Below are 20727 nucleotides of genomic sequence, written 5' to 3'. Positions count from 1 at the left end.
CTGCTGATACTAGATGGCCATCATACAGTATGTTGTTTTTATTAAATATTCATGGGCGTATCCAGCACTAGATCCTACAAAGCATTTCATGGGCCCATACATTTCTTTGGCATAGTTGATGCTAGATGTACTATTGTTATGGACATTTATATACTTACTATTTTGAAAATTCAAAATCTTAACATTGGTTAAGATTTTGATATTGTTAGCACTACAAGGTCAAATTTTATTGACCCTAAATGACCTCTGACCTTGATCATGTGACCTGGGATCATACAAGGGGATCAGGGATACATAATTACTCTTTTATTTCCACTTTTCAAGAACCAGGCCCATGTACATACTTCCTAAGTTATGAAAACATTTCAAAAACTTAACCTTGGCTTCATAAGATTTCAATGTTAGTTGCGTGGCCGTCGGAAAAGCGGCGCTTCTGTTCTATGCAGGCGAGACAAAAATACAAGTCCCATGTATTTACTTTCATGTTATATCTTACCAGGTTTGTGCTGATTCTCTGGTTTTTCTACATTGAAAGTGAAGAGATCTTCATCTTCAGGGGGATGATGGATAAAGGTCTCTGGGTCTGGAATCTCTCTCTTAAAATCCGGTCCATGCTGTTGAAAAAAATGGAAATGAGTGTTCAGGCTTCTCTAGCAAAGCGATATAGACTTGTTCAAATGGAAAATTGTCGGTTTGTCTACACCCGCTTGTCCAGTATTTGTGAAGCATTGAGAGATTCTAAATATTTAGTGTTTTAAATTCCATGTTATCATTACTATACTACTATTATTATTACTATCATCATTATAACATTATTATTACTATTAACATTGTTATTATTATTATTATTATTATAGTTATTGAGAATTGAGAATTGAATTGAGAATTGATTTTATTCTGTCCATTTAGGAAAATATTCTTGTTGGCATTTACATATACACAGAAATATACAAAATCAAAGCGTAAAGATAAATTCTACAGAATATATATACAATCACACATATTTGAAGAAAAATACATAATACAAAATAATTTCAATCAAATCGGTAACATTTTACTCTTAATCATCGTTATTATTAATATAATTATCATTATTATTATTATCAATCTTATTATTATCATTATGATTATTATTATTAATTGTATTATTATTATTATTATTATTGTTATTGTCATTGTTATTATCATTATTATTATTATTCCTCTAAACAGGATCAAGTCCGTATTTTTTTCTTGAATAACTTTGCTCTAACAAAAAGCACCAAGTAATTTCAAGTGCAACTAGGAACTTTACACTACTAATGTCCGAGAGTCTTTCTTATCAATCTGGTTGTACCCAAGATAGCTGCCTTCTGAATGTCGTACATCCGAAGGTGAGGAGAGATCTTGGTTATGCAGGCTTCCATTCCCTTCTTCACCATTCCTGAGTGACCAATGATGACTGGTGTGACCTCTGCTTTCACGTTCCACATCCTCTCGATCTCAATCCTTAGGTCTTGATACTTGAGCCGTTTGTCTCTTTCCTTTACAGCAATGTTGATATCATGGGGAACAGAGACCTCAATGATATTTACTACGTTGTTGTCTCTGACGATGATGTCCGGCTTGTTGCAGTTGATGGTTCTATCCGTTAGTATGCCACAGTTCCAATATATGGTGCTGTTATTGATCTTGGTGATCGTTTGTGGCTGATGTTTCCAAGCGTGATCACAAGTCATTTTACCGCGATCCTTCAGTAGTTGCCAATGGATAACTTTGGCAATATTGTCATGTCTTGTGATGTACTCAGTTCCAGCAAGAGTCGAACATGCTGATACCAAATGCATGATTGTTTCGGCCTCTTTTCCACACATCCTGCAAGTGTCGTCTGTGTCTCTTCTGAGGATAGATTTTTCGTAGGCACGGGTCCTCACCACCTGGTCCTGAATAGCATAGACGAACCCTTCAGTTTCACCTCTTAGTCCCGCCGACTTAAGCCATTGATGTGTGTCTTTCTGGTCTACGAACTCCCGATGCGTCTGTTTTTCATGGTGGCCATGAAGTCGCTTGGATTTAAGTTGCTCTTGAAGTTTCTTGTGAAAGGAGCATTTAAGTCTTGCCTTCTCTTTTTCACCGTAGGGTAGTGTCAGTCGATGTTGTGCCAATAAGATAGATGCTTGCTTGTTAATGGAGTATATTGCTTGGCATTTATCATAATCGAGGGATATACTCGTCAGTATATCAGGTGGATTGGATAGGTAGTTGGCGAGGTTCGTTGCTTCCATATTCCAGACCATCTCAATTTGTTGTAGACCTCTTCCTCCAAGATCACGGGGAAGGTACAACCTTTCGATTGCGGCCTTTGGGTGATGTAATCTGTGCATCGTTAATTGCTTTCTGGTCATAACATCTAGGCCACATATATCAGCTAGTCTCCAGTTAACAATACCAAAACTGTATCTAAGCACAGGAATGGCTAGAGTGTTGATCGCTTCAATCTTATTTTTGGCATTCAGTTCGGATTTGAGGATCAGCCTGAGTCTTCTTTTGTATTCTGATGTTGCCTTCTCCTTCATTGTGTTATGGCTAATGACATCGTTCTCAGCTATGCCTAGATATTTATATGTCGAATCATTAGTCAGTTCCTTGATTGATGTTTCCTCATCTTGCACAAACATGTCGCCTGTATTTACCCTCCTTCCTCGTACAAGTGTAACTTTGGCACACTTGTCTATACCAAACGACATCTTGATGTCATCGCTGAAATGTTTAACTACTGCTATCATCTTGTGAAGTTCATCGTCATTTTTTGCAAAGAGTTTGATATCATCCATATATATCAGATGGTTTATTGTCGTAGATACATCTTGCCCTTTGTATCTGTAGCCATAACTCGTAGCGTGTAAGAGAGAGCATACTGGATTGAGAGCTAAGCAGAATAAAAGAGGAGATAAGGAATCTCCTTGAAATATTCCTCTCTTGATTCGGACCCCCTCCACTGTCATCGAACGGGTGCCTATTGTAAGCGAAAGAGTAGTGCTCCATTGTTTCATACCTGCTGATATGCACTTGACTATTTGTGGATTGATGTGATACATCTCTAGAACTTTGATGATCCAACTATGTGGTACGCTGACAAATGCCTTCCTGTAGTCTATCCAAGCCATGGATAGATTGGTCTGTCTTTGGCGAGCATTACCGATTATTGCTTTGTTTGTCATTAGGTGATCTTTACAACCCTTCTTTCCTTTCCGACAACCTTTCTGAGTGACCTCCATTATGTCATGATCATCGATGTGTCGTTTGATGTGCATGGCAAGCGTTGATGTCAGCAGCTTATACATAGTATTAAGGCAAGTGATTGGACGATAGTTCTTAGGTTGTTTTGGGTCTTTGCCTTTGTACAGTAGATATGTCCTTCCAATTGGCAGCCATTTCTCAATAGTCCTGTTCCCTTTGATAATGTCATTGATGATTTTCAGTAGATTAGTATGGGTGCTACCAAACCTCTTTATCCAGAAGTTTTGTACACCATCTGGTCCAGGGCTTTTCCAGTTCTGAGTGTTCCTTATGATATTGTGTAGTTCAGGTAAGGTCAGGTCTACTAGCTGCTGCGCTGGCACATTGGACCATTTGTCTGCTTCCGACTGAATCCAGGGAGTTTCTTCGTGAGTGATATCATTATCCCAAAGTTCTTTCCAGTAGTTCTTCATATCATCTGCCGATGGAACATCTTTCGTCTCAGTCATCTTTGAGTCCAGCTCACGAAAGAATTTCTTTCGGTTTCCATGGAAGAGTTTATTCTGCCGTTTGAAATTGTTACTCTTTGTGTATCTCTTAACACGGTGTTTGAGAGCATTTATCTTCATTTTGAGCGTTTCTATAACAGTTGTCCTAGTACGGGTCTTATCGTCAATGCGATATTTCTTCTGAAGTCTTTATTATTATTATTATTATTATTATTACTATTATTATTATTATTAATATTGTTTCTATTATTACAATTATCAATAATCAATCATTACTATTATCATTATCATTATTACAGGATATACAGAAAAAAAACATACAAAGAAATACAACAAACTACATACAGTCATACAAATAAGGGGAAAATACATAATATAAAATAATTTCACTCAAAATCGGTACAACTTTGCTCTTAATTATTGTTATTGTTATTTATTTTCAATATCATTATTATCATTGTCATTATCATTATTATTAATATTATTATTACTATTATCATTAATATAATTTTCCTATCATTATTAATTATTATTATTATTATTATTATTATTATTATTATTAATTATCATTATCATCATTATCATTCATCATTATTATCATAATCATCATTATAAATAGACAATTGCTCATTCAATGCTTTCATTTCAGTCGATAGTATCAGGGTAATATTAGTAAATTGTATACATGTGTGAGAATATAGTAGGTGGCTGACGAAGTGGCAAGATTACAGGCTTGATTGAAGTTGTTCGTTGTATTTTCGAATGGAGAGCGGCACAAAAGAATGAATTATTATTATCATTATTATTATTATTATCATTATCATTATTATTATCACTATTATCATTATTATCATTACTATTATCATTACTATTATTATTACATTCACCCGCTTTGTCAGTACTTGTGAAGCATTGAGAGGTAATGAATATTTTGGGCTATATACAGTGTAATTCCATATTATCATTATTACTACCAATGGTTTATCATTATCATCGTTGTCATTAGCCTTATCATTATTATTGTTGATATTATCAACATCATTATCATTACTTCCTATTTCGTCTCAGCCTGGTCTAATCCTACTTCATCTAGTACAATTCAGTCTTTCTACCCTCTACTAGATTCCACACATCAACCCGCATTGATTATAAAAAGCGGGTGAAAAGAATAGCTGGCCCCTATGTGGTGGTAGCTCAGAAGTGCATGATAAACTGAAAATACTTAGTTTCAAATTAAATACTGAATCCGAAATAAGCAAATTTCTTAGCACAAAAAATATTTCATAAAAAATTTGCTTAATTCGAGTTTTGAATAGAATACCAGCCTGTAACAACCTTGGGCCTGTATTACATAAAGCTTAGTATTGATTTGATTTGATTTATTTATTTCCACATTCCAATAACAAAAGCATATACAAGTGTAATCATTTTTTTTTTCTTAGCATAACATAACAATAAGGGGGAAAATTGCCAATTCATCCACTGCCAACTCGTCCACTCACCACATGGTCTACCTTCATTTAGTCTAATGCCATTCCATCCATCAACATTTCGTCTAACAACCATTTGGTCCAATCATCACTTTGTCTAATCACCAGTTCGTCTATGACCATTTCGTCTCATAACCAGATGGTCTAATATTTGTTTTATTTTCATTCCATTCGCCCAATTAACACTTAGTCTAATTAGACCAAATGGTATATGGACTAACTGGCTATTGGACCAACTGGTTTTTGGACGAAATGGTGAGTGGACAAAATGTTGGGTACCCCAGGTCCGGATAAATCCCTTTTCTGGATTGGTGCTGGTCCCAACGTGTCCGTATAGGAGAGGTCGGACAGTATGATCAATCACAAAAATCGGTCCTATGATGAATCGCTATTAAAGCTTTATGTTATAGGGGCCCTGGTACCGTCTTACAAAGAGTTGCGATCAATCCGATCAACCACAACTATGGAAAGCCAGCAACGTCAACATCCAAACAGCATATTTGTTCACAATATTTTCTATATATATATGTCTATGTTTTTTTGAAAGTTCAGTGTGCTTCTCGTTGTTTTCAAAGGACACGGTGCAAAATCCCTGTCGAAAAAAATATGACAATGTGGACTTGCATATATACATGTAGTTGAGGTTGATCGGATCAATCGCAACTCTTTATAAGACGGGGTCCTTGTCTTTCATCAAACCTCTTCTAGTTCTTTGGCTTCTCTCTCCTTCCTCTTCTCCACGTTTCTTCTCCTGATAGCAGCAAGGGCTGAAAAAAAAATGTTTTAATCTTTAATTTCACATTCATACTGTATAAAGCTATACACAAAGGTTAGCAATTAATCGTACGCTTGACTTTTACGATTGTTGGTACATTGTAGTCAATGCAATCAATCGTAGAAAAATGTTCTACGATCATTGCTAAGCTTTGTGTTACGGGCACCAGTAAAGATCTCCACGAAATGTACCAACACACAATACGAAGGTTGAAGGGGCGGAAATCTATGAAAATCTAATTTAAGGAATGACAATGTACGAGGATCTATAGTTACTTCATTACGACTTGATTTTCAATTCGCTTTTATTATATTTTATTTTTATTTTATTTTATTTCCAGGTACACATTACACTCGTAACAATAGTCAAGTTCATTACATTGAAAATAGTCATCATACAATTTCCAATATACAATATCAAATAAAAAATAAAACACTCAAAAAAAGGAAAGAACACCAGCTAATGCCTGGGGATTATCAAAAGAAATCAAGTTTCTGTTAAAAGATTATGGATTGTAGCATAGTCACAGATTTTAATATGTACATGTAAGTATCCTTATGATCATTTAGACAGGGTTTGCACAGAAATTTGAAGACAGAATTCCATGACTTTTCCATGACTAAATTGCTGCTTTCCATGACTTCCCGTGAGTTATGTAGAATTTGGGATGTCACAAAACTGGGAAAAATGGAAATCACGAACACCAATGATAATAGCAGAGTATGATCACAGAGTATGAGAGTTGCAAGACAGGACAAACTGGAAAGCTGGCATAGCCAAGAGGAAGATGCAATTCCATGGCTTTTCACAAATTTCCAAATTCCGTGACCACAATTTTTTCCAGGATTTTCAATGACTGTGGAACCCTGTTTAGATCTTAAAACAGTCAGATAATCAATGTATCAATATTTGCACCATTATTTACAACGTTTATTTCCAAAATATAGTTTTTCAAAGAATCTTTTTACCTTCTACACTGTCCATAATCTTCTGTCTTTCTTTGTTGATCCAGCGATCTCTCTCGGCTTTCTCAGCCTCCCGACCTCCTTCCCACCTAGCAACAAAATCATTGTGAAATCATTATTAGAGGGGAATCCAACCCAAATAAAAAAGTTGTTTTTATCGGAAGAGGAAAAATCAGACAAGTACATGGATGAAAGTCTTGGCAAAATCGGACAAAACTATGAGAAATTTATGAATTTTCTAAAGTTGTAAAAAATGGTAATCGCTATACCCATGGAGACTTAAAATTGGCCACATTGGTGATGTCATAGTTATATAATCTGAACTTTGTAAAATCATGATTACACTAACGAAAATAACACAGAAAAGCATAAATGTGTATTGCATATAGAGAAACACCCAACTTCAAACCTGGTTGGCACACTTATTTCGCTATTTTTCTCAGCAATTACATAATTTCGTATAGAAAATTCTGGCACATATCTTTTTATCTACATGTACACAGATACTTGGGTGGTCACTTTGGTGGATTTGTATAAATTCATTTTGAAATCATTACCACAACTGGCATTTATCATTACAATTGTTTCCATGTAATTATAATAATAATAATTTTTTTATAAAGCTTTAATACATCAGAACAACGTCTCTAAGCACTTTACAGATATATTCAGGGAAAAAATTTCCTGGTATCAAATCGCAATTTGCTCCACATTTTTTTAAAGACTGCTACGCATATAAAAGACTTTTGTATAGCATATTTTCACATAGGACTGTACATAACTTATTTGAGAGCTTATTATCCAAAATGCTATTCAAATTTGTAAAGCAAAATTATTCCCTGATATTATTACCCCGGTCATCAGATCCTGGCATGCCCGACCAAAATGTATGCACTTTCTCCACTCCCTGGGGAGCAATCCAACAAGAGTTCAAAGGCTCAATTGCTAGGCATACTACATACTTACCAGGCCAAGGTACAGGCTTTCTCTTTGGGAAACACAGGTCTATCATCCAAGTATGTCAGGTTTTTCTGCATGGATGAAACCAATGCAAGAAATGTTAACAAATGAAATTGATGTCACATATGAAATTGTGGAGCGTTGTGGCCCAGTGGATTAGTCTTCTGACTTTCAAACAGAGGGCCGTGGGTTTGAATCCCAGCCATGGCATAATTTCCTTCAGCAAGAAACTTATCCACAGTGTGCTGCAATCAACCCAGGTGAGGTGAATGGGGGTACCCGGCAGGATTATTTCCTTGAATGCATGAGCGTTGAAAGGCAGCTCGAGCTTAAGCCGGGGTAATAATAATATTAACATCGCGCCTCGGAATAGAATATTTCTAGATAGATGGCGTTATATAAATGCCTATTATTATTATAATGTTAAGAAATAAATAGAAAGCATCAAGATATGAAAATATAATAAGTTGGAAGCCATTTCACCAAACCTCTGTATAGATTCCACCATGAGATAAAAACGATAGCAAACTTGAGGTTTGTATCTATCAGCAAACTCACAGCTTCAATAGCTATCCAGCTGATGAGCTTTTCGTTTTACAAATGCACGCATTTCATCGTAAACAAAATAATGCAAAATGTGGGGAAGCCGCTTCATAAAAATACAATGCGCCTCTACAGCAGGTGGGCGTTTCATAAAGCTGTTGATACGTTAAGAGCGACTTTAAGAACGACTGGTGATCATTTCTTGTGGTGAATATACCAAAATGTTCATTGGCTATGGTTTAGCGCGTAAGAAAGGATCACCAGTCGTTCTTAACTTACGAACAGCTTTATAAAATGGCCCCCAGGATTCCTGGTGATTTTTTACACGTTGCCATGCTACATTTAAAGAAATAAATAAATCTAATCTAATTAATTTGTAAATAAAGGTATTGCAATCACATAACGGATCAGTGCCCACCTATTGTTCCCGCGTTCGTGCGTACGGTCCTGGGGATTGGTATAAATTGACTACCGTATCAGATAATTTTCGTCACTTGATAAAGAGTTGCAGCGGCACTCGAAAGCTCGTGAACTTGTAAGCTAGTGAACACTTTTTGCGAGAGGGATCACGAATTTCCTAGAAAGCTAGTGAACACTTTTTGCGAGAGTGATCACGAATTTCCTTGTTGACCATAGTAGATTGCGAGACAAATGAATACCCTCTAGCGATTATTTCATTCCGCAATAATGAACCTATTTAGTATTAAAGGTGTTGCACTTACCACATCACGAATCAGAGTCTTGCGATAATTCTTGATCTGTTTAATCACTGGATTGTCCATAAGATTCAAAACCCTCTGTAATGTGAAATAAAACATGTACAGATTCTCAAATTCAAATTCTGTTTCTGTTCAAAACTCAAACTCAAAATCATAATTTCTACCCTTACTAATTAAATTCAATCAATTTCATGTTGTTTGTGATCGGAGAAAAACGTCGCCGACAATTTCTTTTGAAAAAGCAATAAAAAAAAGGATGAAAATCAAAGAATTTATCTGAATAAAAAAAAAAAAAGTACAAAATTAATACCAAAATTTGTTTTATGTACATTTGATCACAACACAACAGAGTCCCTAAACAAAATGATAACACTTCAAGGGCCTTTACAGATTTACAACCAAATCCTAACTTTATGCTTACATATTTTTATGCTAACATTTGCATAATCAAATAAAGATAAAATTGATTAATTTTGGAATAGGATACAATTTTGTGATTTTTTTTAGATAGCTCAACAAACAGCGGAGAGCTTTAGAAAAAGGACCACATCTTTCCATCCAGCAACATACCCCTTATTAAAGGACAAGTCCACCCCAACAAAAAGTTGATTTGAATAAAAAGAGAAAAATCCAACAAGCATAACACTGAAAATTTCATCAAAATCGTTGTAAAATAAGAAAGTTATGACATTTTAAAGTTTTGCTTAATTTCACAAAACAGTTATATGCACATCCTGGCTAGTATGCAACTGAGGAGGCTATGACGTCATCCACTCACTATTTCTTTTGTATTTTATTATATGAAATATTCTCATTTTCTCCTCATTGTCAAGTGATACAACGATTAATTCCTCCCTGAAAATGTGGAGTTTGCATTGTTCAATACTATATGGTTTAGTCAAGTTAGTCCTTATTGTCAAATCTATAAAAAATGAAATATTGTATAATTCAAACAATAAAAAACAAAAGAAATAGTGAGTGATGGACATCATCGACTATTCACCTAGTTGTGCATATCACTGTTTTGTGAAAAATAAGCAAAACTTTAAAATGTCATAACTTTCTTATTTAACATCCGATTTTTGATGAAATTTTCAGCACTATGCTGGTTTGATTTTTCTCTATTTATTCAAGTCAGCATTTTCTTGGGGTGGACTTGACCTTTAAGGTTCATGTGCAAGATGAAACTTTTGAGCATGTCTCTATTTACCTGTAGCACCATTTTGAGATTTTATAATTTACCAAACAGCTTATCACAACTACACATACATTCAGTAACATTTTGAGATCGTTTATAGTATCACTCAGCTTTTTATTTTACTATCATGAAAATAAATCATTTTATCTTACCAGAATTGGCAGTATATTTTATACTTACATTTGCATAATCAACTAAAGATCAAATTGATTAATTTTGGAATAGGATACAATTTTGTGATTTTTTGTTTTAGATAACTCAACAAACAGCCAAGAGCCTTAATAGAAAAAGGACCACATCTCTCCATCCAGCAAAATACCCCTTATTAAGGTTTATACATAATGTGCAAGATGAAACTTTTGAGCATGTCTCTATTTAGCACCATTTTGAGATTTTATAGTTTACCAAACAGCTTAAAACAACTACACGTACATTCAGTAACATTTTGAGATCGTTTATTGTACCACTCAGCTTTTTATTTTACTATCATGAAAATAAATCATTTTATCTTACCAGAATTGGCATGGCAGCAAAGACCTCTAAGACCTTGGGATCGTTGATACGATTATGTGAGACATCCAAAACACTGAGGTTAGGACACCCTTTGAGTTCCATCAGATCTTCAGCCGTTGTCAATCTGTTATGGGTGATCTGAAGAGTGTTCAGCTTTGGTAAGCACGCTGGAAAGGAAAAGAGAAAGAACGATTATGAGAGGGATCCATAATGCTAACGTTTGGACAGCTTTTCAGATCAGATTTATCTGTAGGCCATGATGTCAAGGGTAAAAGAAAAGAGAGAATGGTTATGAGAGAGATCCACAATTTTAAGATTTGGAGAGCCTCTGAGTTCCATCGAATCTTCAGCGATCGTGCTAGGGTTGATTCTGCGTCGCCGTGCGGAAGCTCCCTATTGTTGGTTATGGGGTGGCAGATCACCTATCGACCTACCGTACAATGAAACAGCTGTTGATGCATGTAACCTACGGGAATGTCCACAAATATGAAACATTCTCAGCCGTACTCACCGATATTCTCCCTCTATCCTTGTGATATGATTATTATTTGTATAGCGTCACCTGTGCCTGGGAGGCAAAAAGCGAACTGAATCACTGACCCACAGTTCTCTCCTCCTGGAGAGCGTTTCATGAACATTTTTGTCCGACAAGTTGTCAGAGCCTCGTCGATCTGGCGCTGCTCAGCGGCTGCCGGGCCCATGATCAATTGGGCAAAGCAAATTTTCGGAGTATTTCATTTCATGTCTATTTCGAACACTAAATTATGGATTTATCATTATCATTATCATCATTTAGATTGACTATACTTTCCTTTATTCTGATTGGCTGAGAAGCACTGTAACTCTGGTAACTGTCAGATAAAATGGGATTTGTCGGATAAAACGTCTGACATGTCCTTTCATGAAACGCTCCCCAGATATAATCGATTGGGGGAGTGCAGGTGGACTACTACACCAGGGTTTCCCCTAATCTAATATACAAATTGAGTGTAGCAAAGTTCTGCGTGTTCTGTAGTTTGTCCAAGTTGGTAATGAAATTTTACTGCAAATGTGCAATTCTATTATCAAACCTACATGTACTCATAAATATTCTCTGTCCTTGTGAAGTGACTATGGCAGACATTCAGGGTCCTGGCCAGGGAGGATTCATCCATTGTTCCAAGGAGTGTAGAGGAATGCCAGAGTACCCTCACTGGCAACTGATACCAATCCTCCAAGGCCAGGTTCCTGCAAACACTGAATGTATCAAGGTTCTGCTCACTTCTGCATGTCCTGTAAAATGTTGATATTGCTAATGGTATTCTACTGCAAATATGCAATTTCATTCCAGCCATTACTCACCGATATTCTCTATCCTTGTGATGTGATTATGGCACACATTGAGTGTATCAAGGTTTTGCATGCTCTGTAGGTTGTCGATCCTGGCGATGATGTTCTGCTGCAAGTACAGGCAGCGCAGCTCTCGCTGGTTATCAAGGTTTTCAATCTTGCGGAATCCGTTGCATTCAAGGTAAAGGGCTTTCAGTCCGGTGTACTTGTCCAGCCCCTCGATGCGGGTGTAGCCTACACAAAAGTAATTTGATGAATCAATCAAGTTTTATTTTTTAACTAGACATACACTGAAGGCGATTGATACCTCTGCCACATCGCAAAGGATTTTCCCTGTATCTATTGGCATAAGATGCAGTTACCATGGCAACAGTTTCCAAACTATTTGAAAATGTCTTCCACATTATGACACTGAAATGTACGATAGGGCAAAATTTCATGAGAATTGGTCAAAAACTGAAGAAGTACTTTAATCAGCAAATATTTTTTTATCTAATTTTGTCCCATAATATAAACTGATACCATGGCAACAAAATTTCTTACACATCTTTACTGCAAGACAGATGTGTATGCCAAATTTAATTGACATCAGTCAAAATCTCAGGAAGATAAATGCCACTAACGCACTTACAACTGACATACTATAGCCCATTTTCAACGTCCAAGTTCCAACGCATTGCTAATGTACCCTAGGAATGGGGGAAGGGTGACATACCTTTATAATGGAGGTAAAGTACATCATTAAGTTCAGGTGTCCTGTACAGATCATGTTGCTTGCAAATATCCTTCAATGCTTTCTCTGTCATTCTAAAAGAAAAACAAAAACAAGTGTGAAATTTCCTCACTAAATGTCAAGTCCACCCCAGAAAAAAATTGAATAAATATTGAAAAATCAAACTAGCATAACGCTGAAAATTTCTTCAAAATCGGATGTAAAAATAAGAAAGTTATGACATTTTAAAGTTTTGCTTATTTTTCACAAAACAGTGATATGCACAACTCAGTGACATGCAAATGAGACAGTCGATGATGTCCCTCACTCATTATTACTTTTTTTTATTGTTTGAATTATATAGTATTTCATTTTTTTCAAATTTGACAATAAGGACCAACTTGACTGAAACATATAGTATTATACAATGCCAATTCCACATGCTCATAGTCGTTGTTTCACTTGTTAATGCTCAGGAGAAATGAGAATATTTCATATAATAAAATACAAAAGAAATAGTGAGTGGATGACGTCATCAGTTTCCTCATTTGCATACCCACCAGGATGTGCATATAACTGTTTTGTGAAAGTAAGCGAAACTTTGTGAAATTAAACTTTAAAATGTCATAATATTCTTATTTTACATCCGATTTTGATGAAATTTTCAGTGTTATGCTTGTTGGATTTTTATCTTTTTATTCAAATCAACTTTTTGTTTGGGTGGACTTGTACGTCCTTCAAAGAAGAACAAAAACAAGTGTAAAATTTCCAAGTTAAAGTTGATCAGGGGGCTGTAACAAAAAGCTAATTGATTGATCATGGAACCGATTTGCATGATTGATCGCAGCAGTGACTGATGAATCGTAAAAAAGTGCCAATGATCAATCACTTAAAGCTAAGATAGGGGCCCAGGTGTCTTTAACCCTAATACACCCGGGGGGTGGTATACTGCCCATTGACATTTTTTGCGATAAAACTGCCACGTGAAGTTTAAAAGCCTAGCTAGGCTGCAGTCACTATATTATCTGATTGCTGGGATAAGGAAAAATTGCAGCAAACTTTAATGACTTCAAATGAGAACGTTCATTGGCCTGTATTCTGAAATTCACTTTAACTTTAGTTATAACTCTGTGATTAAACTATGGGAAGCCAAATAATGTCCAATATTTTGTTTACAATGCAGGTTTGTAAATGTTTACTGTTGCATCATTTCTCATGTTTTTTTGGTGTAAAACATTGTTTAAGTTATCCCAGACAATGTCAAATTATAACAGATTAAATGACCCTGCGCTGTTAACTTCAAACACAAACTTTAGACCAGAGTTCACATTATAAAACCAATTTGTTTTCATTTTCTATTGGGGTTCCCCATTCTGGAGCATTTTGGCCCAGTGGATTAGTCTCCTGACTCTGAAACAGACGGTCGTGGGTTCAAATTCCAACCATGTGTACATGTAGTTGCCTTCAGCACGAAACTGATCCACAAGGTGCCACACTCAACCAAGGGGAGGTAGATGGGTAAGAAAGTAATTCCTCAAAAAGCTGTGAGCACCAGAATTGTTAAGACTCAGTGGCAGACCGTGACCCGGAGGAGACAATGATTGGAGGGGGCACTGTATTGTTTGTGAACAATTCTGTGCCCCTTCAATGCTTTGTCTCCTCCGGGTCACGGTCCACCCCTGGGAAGACTAGCTTTAATACCAGGGTAATATAGGAGCACCTTGAGCACCTTAACAAGGTAGATATGTGCGCTATTCAACATATGTGTTGGCTCAGTTGGTAGAGCATCCGTCTCACAACCGGGAGGTCGGGGGTTCAAACCCCGGCCGCGTCAGACCAAAAGACGTTAAAAAATGGGAGTTGCTGCTACCGTTTGGCGTTCAACAATAAGGGATAGAGCTTCGTCGATCTGCCGGGCCCACAATCAATTGGGCAAAGCAAATTTTCAGAGTATTTCATGTCTATTTCGAACAATAAAATATGGATTTTCATCATTTTTTTCATTGGCGTAAATCTGTGACGTAATACTATTCAAGGGGGGGGGGGTGAAACAACAATTCATCCCCCCCTCCCTCGAACAATAGGTTTGCCGCTTTGATTAATGCCAGTGCTATGTTATTATCATTATTCTCAACATTTTATTTTTTTCTACCTTGGATATCTGTCATCATCAGGAACCTGAGAGTCTGTTTCCTTTTCGTCTTCCTCCTTCCTGTTTCTTTCCTTCTTGCTTGGCTCATCTTCAACCTAATTGATGAGAGAGAGGGGGATAGAGGGAGAGAGAAAGAGAAAGAGGGGAGAAAGAGAGGGAGAAAGAGACTACAGTCAAGCTATGAAAAGTCGGAACGAACAGCCCAGAAGTCTTTGTCAAAAATTGGTGACCCCCAAACACCGGGGTCCCGTAACACAAAGGTTAGCAATTAATCGTACGCTTGATTTTCACGATTGATTGTGCATTGCAGTCAGTGCAATCAATCGTAGAAATGTGTTCTACGATCATTGCTAAGCTTTGTGTTATGGGCCCCTGATGGTCCTAAGTTTCAGAGCTGACAAAAAATGGCAAATACGTTATGGGTCCAGGACGAAACTGTAGTTTTGATTCCCCAATTTTCGACAAAGACTTCTTGGTTGTTCATCGTCATGAAGGGCAGTTTACAATACATTTTCTATATTCTTAAAAGCGTTCTGTTTCACGGTATGAAAATTTCTTAATAACACAAGATGGTGGTCATGAAAACCTATTTACATATTTCTTGGCTTGAAACCCCAAACGCAAGTTGATGTTAAAAATCTAGCAAGCCTTCCATATAAATTTATATGCATAATTTGTGACATAAAAATCCTTGTACATGTAGGGACAGTGATTTTCCATTTTACCGGTAAATAAAACGGAAATTTTGTTTGGTTCTTATACTTTTCATGTAAAAATTTATGGAATTCACCATTGCAAAACGGAATTCAGGTTTTTGCGCTGTGTACATTTTCAGTAACAAAACGGAATTACAGATTTTCAGAAACAGAAAATACAATTTTTTAAAATGGAAAATTACTGTCTCTATACATGTTACTTACATATATGGACAAAGCAGAGGACCTACCCTTTCTTACATTTGAAATCTCCATATAGGGATAGCAAATACAACTGGTCAGGGCTACCATACTATAGCCTCGGGTATGTAGCACTTAGAAGTACAGTGTATTGTGCTAGGTCACTGCTATATAATATTGCATATTTTCATATAATTTCATGTTGGAAATCCAAAGCTCCTGACATTCCATTTTACCTTTACTAATTTTGGTCCATCATCTTTTCCTTCACCATCTCCTCCTCCTAACCCTTCACTTGACAGTCCATCAGCATCCACAACCTCAGCCCCAGGAATATCCTCCACTTCCCCTGCATCTAGAGCCTTGGTGGGCTCACAGGAAGCTAGGTTGCTTGATTTTCCCACAGGCTCGATGGGGACAGGTTTGACTTCTGTGACGAAGACCGGTGCCTGATCTACAGACGGGTCTTCATCCACTATCTCAACAATAGTCGGCATGTTGGGTTACCGCTCTGTCTCTGGTTGAAATGCGTGTGTAATCTGTGGGATGCATCAACCAAAATACAGAAACAAGATTGACATGATTTTTCAACAGGTGTAATGCCAATCAAGCTATTAATATTCTGACATATTATATTGTCCTCTTGCATTTCAGAGCTTAGAAAATCACAATGATTTTACCAAACGTGATATGGAGTGAAACTCACAAATGTTTGTGGAGCAAGATCATCTCAGCTGCCATTTGACAGCATTTTTTGACAGTCTCTAATTAGGCTACGTGTACATGTATTCTCACTCAGACATGGCTTCACCTAGCATGCTTGGCTTCACTGTAGTTTTGATATGAAGTGAAGTTAGAGACCAAAAGATCTGCCTGTGGCAGCTCACCTGTTTGTCCTTGAACCTTGAACGAGAACGAAGCTGAAAGACAGCCGTTCCCGATTGCAATATTCAGAAAAGCAGTCAGCATATTGACCTTCAAATGTAATTGAGAGACTTGCTACATGATATTTGCGAACAATTACTGGTGGGGAAATTAGTCAAAGTTGAAACTGCATTAGCACTGTCCTGTGTGTATAATGTATTTGGTGTGTGTTGTAGTGAAATAAGTTCGACATCTCGAATGGCGGCACATGTGGAAGCCCAGACGCTTTACTCTAACGTTAGATCTACTCGCAGAGTTTAACGCTAGAGGCTTTACCGTTAATATTTCTAAAATAATGAGATGTGAATATGAAGCCAAAGTAAAAAAACATACCTTGTCGGTTAAAGCCGCCTTTGTTATATGCAGAGAATTTTCTTTTTTTAAATCAAAGTGACAAGAAATACATCTAGATCTAGTTGATTGGTTGAAAAGTGAATCCCCTCAAAATACTTCAGATACTAAAGTAGTAAAGACAAAAAATGCATCAGATTTGAAGGGGAAGTTCACCCTGAAGAAAAGTGTGTTGTAAAAATTGCAGAAAAAATAGTAAAATATATTGAAGGTTTGAGGAAAATCCATTAAAGATTATACAAGTTAATAGAATTTTAAGTTTTGGATTTGTGACGTCATAAACAAGCAGCTGCCCCTTCTTCTTTTTCTGGAGACAGTACAGGCCACCGTCTGGTGTATTGTCATACTGGTGAAGTGCAGAATAGAAGTGTACATGTACCTACATCATCCGATAAAATAATGCTTACAGCATGGAAGTAAAAACAACCACCGTTAGTAACCGACTCAAGTCTTTATTTAAAGATGTGAATATAGACCTGTACAATGTTATGTAAAATAAAATGCATGAATTTTTAATTTTTAATGGTTTGTGAAGACTTATTTTTGCTTCTTGTTAAAGGAACGGGTGTGAAATGATTTGTCTATTGATACACTGAATGAAGGTCCTACTAGTACTACTAGATCTACACAGTGAAAACCACTTTCAATTATCTGAGGATATAACAGTTCATTATTTTTTTTCCATGTGATATGTAGGAAAGCTGCTTGCATAAGACGTCATAAATCAAATAATTAAAATTCTAATAACTGTTTTGTTCTTGGATCTCTTGTCTTTCTATTAACGCCCGCATTTATCATATTTTTATTATGGCATATGATTGAATGTTGAGATTGACTTGACCCGAGTTTTGCTGGGATCGGCAGGTGCAATACATCGGGTGAACACCCTACTCTTTGACTACTCTTGCAGCTATAGACAGCACATCTATCTCGGCCACCCATATAATTAAGAAGAAAAGTGATTGTTAGACTCTGGAAAAAATATGACGAGGCGTTTACTGGACATGCTGGAAGTTAGCAAAATGTTGACTGTGGGCGTCGATCGTATTTTGATACACTATGGAAATCGTACACTATATTGTCGGCTGCTTGCGTTCGCAAGGTCGCACCTGGACAATAGCGGCACTATTCATGCTATTGCTCCCTTTTGATCCCATGATCCTTTGCATGATTGTATTTGCGATTAAGACAATGTCTATTGAGTATTGAATTGCTTTAGCCTTTACATCTCAACATCCAAGTAAATCCAAGTAAGTAAGTAGAGTCAAAGACAGTCAAGACAAACCTAACCTAACAACAATGTTACCTCCGTGCTCCTGCTTGCCTTTTGTTTTGGTTTTGCCAAAAAATGCCAAGCCAGGCTTTTTAAAATTTTAGTTGGGCTTTCTATAATTCTAATATTATTTTTTGTGCCATTTTTACAAATTTTTTTGTCATGTCAAGCCTCAGTCAGGGTGAACATCCCCTTTACTCCAGGACATATCTACCCATCACCATCCTTGCACTTTATGACGCACCTTTTATTAACCAGAGCTGCAAAAACAACAACAGTCACACTCACACATCCAAGTGGCACTGGCAGTGCCGTTTGCGTAATGTTCAACAGTGACAACACACAAAAATAAGCAGGCGGGACTAGTGACGGAGACAATCGGCAACTTTGAACTTGCATTAGCTTTAGACCTAGATCTATTTCTCATTAAAGAAAACCCAAAACATTTTGGAAATATCAAAGAAATTCGGCAATCATTAAGAAATTCACACGAGTAAAATGTCAGAATGGTTGGAAAACTCACACTTTATCAGTGAAATGAATATCTTGCGAGTAGAATGCAGCGTAGCGGCGTCCGTGGCGTCACTAAGCAACAACAGAACAACACGATCGGCGTACCGGCGAGGGCCGGCGCGGCGCGGCCGGGCGCCGCGGAGCATCACCAATTTTAAAAGCCATAGAAATTCCTACATGTATTTTCCAGTGCCGCTCCACAGCCCCTCAAATTTATGGTTTCTCGTTCCAGTGCTCTAGTTTACGATTATTGCCAGCTTAAAGAAATGGCAGAATGAATTTTAATTGTTATGACATTAACTTTGACATCAAAAGTAAGAATAATGTAGGAGAGATCAAATTGTTTATGCTCATATGGTGGGATTATGAAACAGCCAGAATTGCTGGATAGTATTTCAAACTTAAGTTAATTGGAGGCAAATGGCGTTACATAAAACTTTTGCCACAAAAAAACTCTGGCAAACAAAGTTAAGCCATAGAAAATTAGGCCTACACATTAAAAAATTCTGGAAAAAAAATTGCCAAAGAGTTGGCAAATAAAGTTAAGCCATTGAAATTAGGCCTATATACACATTAAAAAATAGTCTGTCAAAAAAACTGCCAAAGAGTTTTTTTTAAGGCAAAAGTTTTATGCAACGAGCCCCAGTAAGTCATTTCTTTAGAATTCTTTGTACTGGCGTAAATCCGGTTCGAGCAAAAAGGGGGGGGGGTTGGCCGTGACAATAGAATGTCAGAATGAATTTTAATTGTTATGACATTAACTTTGACATCAAAAGTAAGAATAATGTAGGAGAGATCAAATTGTTTATGCTCATATGGAAGGGTGGATATTTTTAGGACGGGTTGTTTTGTCCTTTATCTAACTGTATATTTTTGATAACTTTGTATTTATTTTGTGAGTATTTCCCTCTCAGTTATTGATTTTTTTCTCATTTGATTATCTGTATTTATACTTTGCTATTTTGTTATTTTGTTATTTGTTGTGTTATCTATTTTTTTGAGGGGCCCACATTGTACAAGCATTGCTTTTTAGTGGGTCCCTCCATTTCCATCTTAATTTAATTTCTATTGAAAAATAGTATACTTATTTAAAACCTACAATGTGTTGCCCAAATTGTCTAAGTGTTTGTTTGTTTGTTTGTTTTTTCACAACATATGTATCATTATTTTCTTTTTTTGCAACGTATACAAATATTTATGTTTATATATGGTATACAATTCATGTATGTACAATTGATGGAGGTGAAATAAATAAATTTGAATTTGAATTTGAATAGCAATAGATAGGAAATTTCAAAATATTGGGGACACCCTATAACGCTGTATATACGACCATGTACATAATACTACCATCTAGGCCTGTAATAATTTTTCGATGGTTATAAAGTAATGATTAAGTTAATATCTAGAAGCGAGCAGGGGCGGAAATCTCTCCCAAAAGGTAGGGGGGACACAGGGGCGGATCCAGCCTTCGTCAATAGGGGGGGGGGGGCGGAAATTTGTTTCAGCCATATTTTCCCCGATCGGCAGCTCGAAGATGATTTTTGTTTGTTTCTTTGAAGGGGTAGTCCTCATTAGTCACTTCTTAGCTTTATTCTTATAAATTAATATATAATATCATAATCCTTATTTGTATGATGCGAGTGCGAAGCGCGAGCTAATTTTTTTGGAAATTTTATGTATTTT

General features: G+C 36.5%; 1 protein-coding gene across 1 annotated transcript in view; it reads right to left on the bottom strand.

Moving 5' to 3' along the window:
- The window catches only part of LOC129263914 (dynein axonemal assembly factor 1-like), a 30454-nt gene extending 11214 nt beyond the window's left edge, over positions 1-19240 (bottom strand). Inside the window, exons 1-11 of the mRNA XM_064100702.1 lie at positions 19052-19240; positions 16217-16519; positions 15085-15179; positions 12936-13027; positions 12233-12454; positions 10892-11058; positions 9184-9258; positions 7925-7989; positions 6962-7047; positions 5918-5985; positions 497-614 (exon numbers count right to left, since the gene is read on the bottom strand). Of these exons, the coding sequence (XP_063956772.1) occupies positions 497-614; positions 5918-5985; positions 6962-7047; positions 7925-7989; positions 9184-9258; positions 10892-11058; positions 12233-12454; positions 12936-13027; positions 15085-15179; positions 16217-16477 (1249 nt within the window). The 5' untranslated portion in view covers positions 16478-16519; positions 19052-19240. The remainder of the gene's footprint in view (positions 1-496; positions 615-5917; positions 5986-6961; positions 7048-7924; positions 7990-9183; positions 9259-10891; positions 11059-12232; positions 12455-12935; positions 13028-15084; positions 15180-16216; positions 16520-19051) is intronic.
- Between the last annotated feature and the right edge of the window lie 1487 nt (positions 19241-20727).

Source organism: Lytechinus pictus, chromosome 6, assembly GCF_037042905.1.
Source record: "Lytechinus pictus isolate F3 Inbred chromosome 6, Lp3.0, whole genome shotgun sequence".
Lineage (NCBI taxonomy): Eukaryota > Metazoa > Echinodermata > Echinoidea > Temnopleuroida > Toxopneustidae > Lytechinus > Lytechinus pictus.
This window is presented reverse-complemented; position numbering and strand designations above follow the sequence as displayed.